The sequence below is a fragment of the Anabrus simplex genome, chromosome 2, assembly GCF_040414725.1.
Source record: "Anabrus simplex isolate iqAnaSimp1 chromosome 2, ASM4041472v1, whole genome shotgun sequence".
Taxonomy (NCBI): Eukaryota; Metazoa; Arthropoda; class Insecta; order Orthoptera; family Tettigoniidae; genus Anabrus; species Anabrus simplex.
In genome coordinates this window covers 699,598,939-699,607,265 of record NC_090266.1, presented here as the reverse complement: position 1 = coordinate 699,607,265, position 8,327 = coordinate 699,598,939, and the positions used below count along the sequence as shown (strand labels likewise).

At 43.5% G+C, this 8,327-nt stretch overlaps 1 protein-coding gene across 1 annotated transcript; it reads left to right on the top strand.

The window, feature by feature from the left end:
• The first annotated feature begins 2,278 nt into the window (after positions 1-2,278).
• On the top strand, positions 2,279-8,010 carry LOC136863649 (cuticle protein 38-like). The gene is made up of 2 exons (XM_067140013.2): positions 2,279-2,290; positions 7,744-8,010. The coding sequence occupies exons 1-2, from the start codon at positions 2,279-2,281 to the stop codon at positions 8,008-8,010; spliced, it is 279 nt and encodes a 92-aa protein (XP_066996114.2).
• The last annotated feature ends 317 nt before the right edge of the window (positions 8,011-8,327 follow it).

The following is an 8,327-nucleotide window of genomic DNA, read 5'->3' as shown; positions in this document are numbered from 1 at the left end:
ATATTAGTAGAGAACTCCAATTATCTCAAGCATAATTGCTGCAATATTTATCACCATTGTGTCCACATGTCTTCATTTCCATCTTGAGGTTTGACTAAGCCCTTGAAATTGATTTCGTACGCTGCATTCCTCTGATTCATGATTTAGTGCGGATTTGTAAAGGATCTCACTACTTACGTAATTGATACCTGGCGCTTGATCAAGAATTGGTGACATAGGAAGATCAACTAGAAGAATGCTGCATGCACCACTGGTACACACTAGTTACAGATAGACCATTTCCTGAATTCCTCTTTTTAGAAAGCAAGCAACGTCTTCACGTCTGCACTAAAATGTACAATTCTGGACGTCGGAGATAAACTACCGTAAATGCAAAAATGACGATTTTCAGTTGTTTTGGTCGTGTCTTTTTGTGGGTGCAGTATTGTATGTTTCGCGGGAATGACGATAAGCTACGTGATACTATGGTATGTGTAACAGGAATACTCAGCGATAAACAATGGTAAGTGATCATACAACAGTTCATCCTAATGCCGTCTGTCGCACTCCTTATGGTGTTGGCTCTTAGGATAGTTTACTATGGTTAGAAATGTCTATATGACCTGCGTTAAAGATAGCCAAATATGCACCTCAGCAGCTTCTTCTTGCTCTCTCGTAAAGTTAATGAAATATCATTTACGGTAGTTTACATCTGGCGTCTAGAATTGCTGCCAAAAATTTTGAAATATTAGCCCTTAATTTGAAGAATGTTGAATTTGTAGTTTTATCCAATTAATATGACCACCTGTGTATATTCAACTATTATTAAATTTAACACAAGGTATTTTTGTGTGGAATTATCGCCTGTGCTACCTCTTACTGGTAGCCTCCAAATACTGACTACAGTCCGACTCGTTGGCTGAACGGTCAGCGTACTGGCCTTCGGTCCAGAGGGTCCCGGGTTCGATTCCCAGCCGGGTCGGGGATTTTAACCTTAATTGGTTAATTCCAGTGGCACGGGGGCTGGGTGTATGTGTTGTCTTCATCATCATTTCATCCTCATCACGACGCGCAGGTCGCCTACGGGAGTCAAATAGAATGACCTGCACCTGGCGAGCCGAACCCGTCCTGGGATATCCCGGCACTAAAAGCCATACGACATTTCATTACTGACTACATATCACAAATTACGCACAATATTTAAACCAGTCTTCCACGAAAGCTGAAGGAACATAAACATTTCTCCAGCCAGTTCTCCCCGCTTGAACGATTTCAAGCTTTCTGACACCTCATGAAATGAAGTCCAGTTACTCCGTGTGACATCAGGAATATACCTTACTATAAAATTAGAAAATTAAACACATGGAATCAAAGAGAGCGTATTCGGTATCCTCTTTACTACAGGTACCAGTCTGGACACCTCTGTATCCGGGGGCTACCCAGCCAAGCAGTGAAGGCATGCTCGGTTCACAGGAAAGAATACAGGTACGATCCCCGGTTATAATGTCGGGTAATGCAGAAAGGAGACTCCCATATCTTGGGAGACATTTGATCCTGATATTCCATCAAACTGGGACAAAGATGAACGAGTTAGGTGAACGGGCAAGGAAATAATCACTGTATTCCACTTAGTGTGAGTGTTTACCTTCCGCAACACGCACAACATATTATTCAACTTCCCAGATATCTCATATTGATTCCACACCTTATGTCCACTCTTTTTATGTAGGAGAATACATATCCGAAATGCTCTAATGAGCTACCGTGTCCGACTCCCTGGCTGAATTGTCAGTATTGAGGCCTTCGATTTAGAGGGCTCTGAGTTCGATTCCTGGCCGGAACGGGGATTTTAATAGCGTGTCATTAACTCTTCTGAATTGGGGACTGGATGTTTGTGTTTGTCCCAACACTTTCCTCTTCATATGCAGAAAACACACCGCCATAGGAAATTTCAATGAAGCACGCAATAGTAATGACATCCCTCCACATAGTGTTGGCAACAGGAAGGGAATCTGTACGAAAAACAGGGCCAAATCGTCATTTGTGCACAGTTCAAACCCGCGACCCCAACCGGGGCGGAATATATGGTAGAAAAAGACGGAGAAAATATTGGGCTACAGTGTCCAAAGCGAAGGGCGCGTACTGAAGGTAAGGACAAACACTGCAACTCCAATATCGGGGTCGGTTCCCGTCACTCCCTCGATACACCTTGACCTACAGCTGGACGATATATAAGTTCGTTTGTTTGGCGGTATGAAGCATACTCGATCTACGACAGACCGATCAACAACAACTCAACATGTACAAGCTGGTAAGTGTTCTGATCCCCTATACAGGGCAGGTTCTCCGTGAGTACAACATTCATGTCGGCAAACTCCACTACCGAACGGAACACAACATCCCCACAGGAAACTGCGGACAAATCCGCCACTCGCTATCATTATCTCCAATATAACTTCCTACAAATGATTATCGCCCTAAATGATAGTTTCCTTCCCCTAAACCGGGTATACAGGTTGTCACAATACGTAACTGCTGTTGTTAAAGAGAAGTTTGGTCTTCAACAACTGCGTGCGTTGTTGGTGAGGGAAACCTTTGTTATTGTGATTTCTATTGAGTACGTGCAGCTGTCGTTAACTGATACCGGTACTAAAAATAGGGGATTATCTATGGAATTTAAAGTTAAATTGTCTGATGTGAGTTCGGAGAAAATATTATTTGCCTCATATATATTTCATCCTCGCGCTAACGAATGCACGGCTGTTCCTTAAGTTCAGTATTAATGTAATGATAAAGTGGTTAAATTTTGTAGTCGATTTTGTGTGTGTGTCTCATCAATTTAGTGCTACAAATATTGGGGTTTTAGTGTTTGCTTGGGGCAATTACGATTAGTGGTATTTATTTAAATTTTGCATTGAGTGGTTCCGTTGATATACGGTAGATTACGTATTTCAGGTTACGTAAGTCAGGTTTATTAAGATTGTTTTTTGGGTTGAGGGAAAGAAGAAACAATATTCACTCTTTTATTTAAATATGGGTAGATTTGTTGCCAGAATAGTTAGAAAAAGTGGATGCGGTATTATAAGGTGTTGTTACTTCCGCAGGTTTTTTATTCGAGCTCTTATATACACATTTTTTCGTATGCGTAACAATTCAACAGCCGATCCACCGGTTCCTCCTAGGTCGAAGGTATTAATTTCTTTAATTAATTGTCGTGACACCCTTGTTAAATGTATTTAAATATATACATTAAAGGAATGCACGGTATTTCGCTGGAGAATTAGTTTACAGTCACTCTATAGTTATCCATTATTGTCGCCGTTCGTATTCAAATATTCCGTTATTGACACACGGTCGATAATAAAGGGACAGCCTAGTCGAGAAAACAAGAATAATCATCATCTAATTCCCGTATTCCGGTGACTTATTTGTAGTTGCGTGTAATTTAACTCCCCGGCGTACTTTATACTCAGCACTCGATCTTTCAGCATTTAAGGGCAGATTTAATACCTGTGAGCGTGTAGGAATAAAAGCAAAAGGCGTTTTAATGAGTATTTAGTTTTAACTACATTTCTGTTTCTTCAGCTAACCTATTGTAATTCCGATATGTCTAAACGCAGAATAGAATTATTGTAATACAGTTATCTTATTAGAAATTATCGCCCTCGTTTTATTATTGGATAATCTTGTGTAGTAGGGGGAAATATTTCTAGAAATTTAGCTCTTCCTTGATTTCTATTCTTTCAGTTAACTTGTTGTAATTAGCATAGGCTTAAATGCAGTTAAGGATTGTTGTGTAGCTATTTTTATTAGATAGTACATTGATTGCTTTGTCTGTTTGGCTTAGCGGAAGTGAAAGGAATTTTAAATGATAATAATAATAATAATAAGAAGAAGAAGTACATTAATAATAATAATAATAATAATAATAATAATAATAATAATAATAATAATAATAAGTATACGTATTTTTCCCGGTATTTTAAAATTGGGATACGTCCAAGCAGCCTAAAATAATATGCAGTTTAGTCATTTTATCGATTATATTTGCTTACCATTTTGTCAGGAAATCTTTGCGTAATGTGCAATATTCCCATCCTCTGTCACATATATACACTGACTGACAGAGCAAATGCAACACCAAGAAGGAGTGGTCAGAACTTTATGCCAATTGCAGGGTAGACTGACGTCACTGAGGTATGCTCATGATGTGAAATGCGCCGCTGTGCTGCGCACGTAGCGAACGATAAATGGGACACGGCGTTGGCGAATGGCCCACTTCGTACCGTGATTTCTCAGCCGACAGTCATTGTAGAACGTGTTGTCGTGTGCCACAGGACACGTGTATAGCTAAGAATGCCAGGCCGCCGTCAACGGAGGCATTTCCAGCAGACAGACGACTTTACGAGGGGTATGGTGATCGGGCTGAGAAGGGCAGGTTGGTCGCTTCGTCAAATCGCAGCCGATACCCATAGGGATGTGTCCACGGTGCAGCGCCTGTGGCGAAGATGGTTGGCGCAGGGACATGTGGCACGTGCGAGGGGTCCAGGCGCAGCCCGAGTGACGTCAGCACGCGAGGATCGGCGCATCCGCCGCCAAGCGGTGGCAGCCCCGCACGCCACGTCAACCGCCATTCTTCAGCATGTGCAAGACATCCTGGCTGTTCCAATATCGACCAGAACAATTTCCCGTCGATTGGTTGAAGGAGGCCTGCACTCCCGGCGTCCGCTCAGAAGACTACCATTGACTCCACAGCATAGACGTGCACGCCTGGCATGGTGCCGGGCTAGAGCGACTTGGATGAGGGAATGGCGGAACGTCGTGTTCTCCGATGAGTCACGCTTCTGTTCTGTCAGTGATAGTCACCGCAGACGAGTGTGGCGTCGGCGTGGAGAAAGGTCAAATCCGGCAGTAACTGTGGAGCGCCCTACCGCTAGACAACGCGGCATCATGGTTTGGGGCGCTATTGCGTATGATTCCACGTCACCTCTAGTGCGTATTCAAGGCACGTTGAATGCCCACCGCTACGTGCAGCATGTGCTGCGGCAGGTGGCACTCCCGTACCTTCAGGGGCTGCCCAATGCTCTGTTTCAGCAGGATAATGCCCGCCCACACACTGCTCGCTTCTCCCAACAGGTTCTACGAGGTGTACAGGTGCTTCCGTGGCCAGCGTACTCTCCGGATCTCTCACCAATCGAACACGTGTGGGATCTCATTGGACGCCGTTTGCAAACTCTGCCCCAGCCTCGTACGGACGACCAACTGTGGCAAATGGTTGACAGAGAATGGAGAACCATCCCTCAGGACACCATCCGCACTCTTATTGATTCTGTACCTCGACGTGTTTCTGCGTGCATCGCCGCTCGCGGTGGTCCTACATCCTACTGAGTCGATGCCGTGCGCATTGTGTAACCTGCATATCGGTTTGAAATAAACATCAATTATTCGTCCGTGCCGTCTCTGTTTTTTCCCCAACTTTCACCCCCTCCGAAACACTCCTCCTTGGTGTTGCATTGTCACAGTCAGTCAGTGTACTTCTATTCAAAGAATATTCTATGTTATTTCTGTTGACATTCCCGTATTAATTCACATTACTTTGAAGAGATTAAAGAATGGCTGAGGGAGGTAGTTTTAGGCACTGGTAATTCTCCCCGATTTAATATACAGGATACAGTAGTTAGGCAAGATTGAAGGGAAGGAAGGGTAGAAGTTGTGAGCTAATGTTTTAAGGGGAAGGAACATGAGGGCTAAGTGTTTTCCTCACTCATTGAGCCCGGGAAAGGCATCGGTGGGGAATTGGTATGAGTCACTACAGATAGAACAGCAGATGGGTGATCAGCGAAGTGTTACAGAGGAGGGGCGGGTCAAGAGGAAAGGGAACGGTAGGAAGGGAAACATATAGTAGGAGATAGGAAGAGGGAGGTGGAACAGGTTGTTGGGTAGGGGGAGAAGAGAGTAGGAAGTAAGTTCAGCAGGCGCCAGGGAAGTTAAGAAATACCAGGAGAAGAGGGGATCGAATAAGATAAGTGCGGTTAAGGCTCAGGTAATCGGTGTCTCAACTGATAGACATGTGGTTAGCATGTGTGGAGGAAAGGGAACCAGGGTATAGTATTATCCAGGAGTTAGGTTAAGGCAGACGTTGTGGAAACTAGAAAAGAAGGAGAGAGGGTAATGAAAAGGTGGTAATATTTCTACGTTGGTACCAACAACGTAAGACAATCACCAATATGTACTAACATAGATGGGGATGATCTTCATTGTGGTAATCACCTTAACGAGGTTGTAAAGAAAGGTTACAGAACTCTTCGCATGGATTTGAGGGTATTTAAGGGTTATAGCAAGTACGCAAAAGAGAGGGCGTATATGTCTCTGGTAAGATCCCAATTAGAGCATGGGTCCTGTTTATCGAACTAACACCAGGGTATTACTTGATAAAAGAACTGTAAAATATCCAAAGGAGTACAGCACAATTTGTTCTTGGTGATTTCCGACAAAAGTGCAGCTATTCAAAAATATTGCAAACGTTGGGCTGGGAAGACTTGGGAGTAAGGCGACGAGCTGCTCGACCTAGCGGTGCGTTCCTAGCTCTAAGTAGAGAGTTGGTAACAGTGATATTTCTGGACGAATAACTTTGAATGGAGCTTTTAAAAGTAGGACAGGTCATAATATGAAGTTGAAGCTGACATTCAAGAAAATATACTGGGGAAAATATTCATTTATAGGACGAAAAATAAGGGAGTGGAACAGTGTATCAAGGGAAATGCTCGATTCATTTCCACGTTCTGTGAAAACATTTTGGAAAATGCTAGGGAAACAATTGGTAGGGAATATGCCACCTGGTTGACGGACCTAAAAGCAGATTGGTTGATTGATTGATTGATTGATTGATTGATTGATTGATTGATTGATTGATTGATTGATTGATTGATTGATTGATTGATTGATTGATTGATTGATTGATTGATTGATTGATTGATTGGCTATTGACAATGCTCATTTCAAATTCAAGTAATAGGGTAGTTTTGGCCACATTCCCCCCCCCCCCAAGAGTACAAGTAAATTCAGAGCAAATAGTTACTTCCAGAAATGGAGTCCATAACCCCGAGATTTCATGGTAAATGTGTGTTGAACCTCAGTTGTATTTCCTTACTATTGAACTTGGTTGTTAATTGTAGACCCGATATACTAAGGTGCACTTCCTTACATGTATCTCACTAAAAAACTGCACACTTGGACCGGGAAAGCAATATTATGTGATCAGGTCTTGGGCGGCAGTGATGTAGGCCTATTCCAGGGATCTCTGTATTTATCCCTTCCCGGTGTGTTATTAGAAGTAGCAAGTACCGCGCTGATCCCTAGTTTGACTTTCCTTGTAAAGACGCGGACGTTATACAGGCAGACCTAAATGTCAGTTGATCAAACAGGTTTGATACACATAGTAAGTACACTGGGTGTGCGGCGCCGCGGTACAGGGGGCAACGCGTCCGCATCTCACCCGGCGGCCACGGTTTCGGCAAAAGATCTGCAGAGGTCGGTGCCACGAACAAATATCATTAAAAAATAGTACACTGGGTTGAAATCCATATACGTTCCCGGTTCTCAAACAAAGCAGCAGCAATGGCTACACACAGTACCATATTTAATCACGTGTATACAAAGGAACATGGATGAAGATATTTGACCCCAGTTAAATTCTTCTTCCATTTGACAACAACCACTGATATTACGAACGAGTAAAACACGATAAACACATTATTTTTCCAGGTCCTCCTGCCTCTGCTCTTCGCCGCCGTCTCGGCCGGCTACCTGGGCGCCGCTCCTGCCGTGGCTACTTACGCCGCCGCTCCTGCTGTAGTTGCCGCCCCCGCTGTAGCTCACGCCGCCGTCCCCGTCGCCACCTCCTATGCTAACACTTACAGAGCTCCCATCCTCAGGGCCGCTCCTGCTGTGGCCGTGGCTCATGCCGCCCCCGTGGTAGCTGCTGCCCCCGCTTACGCTGCCTACTCCGCTGGCCACGCTTACATCCACTAACTATTATAGAATGTAAGAATCTAAATTATTAATAAAAGCTCTGTGTTGATGGAGTATATCAGAATTTAATTCATTCTCATTACTTGTATTCCCTGTACTCCCTGTGTTTCGTGTATCCCCTGTGTTCCCTGTATTCCCTGTGTTCTTGTAAGCCAAGCTGCTAGTTTGCCGTAAATAAAATGAAACGTATTAATGATGCAGATCCTCTTTTATGAAATAAAGCACACACCATACTATAACAGTTCCATACATTACTTAATAATATTATACTTAATTCTCCACCGATTTTTGACCCAACCGTCATTATGAAATGAGAA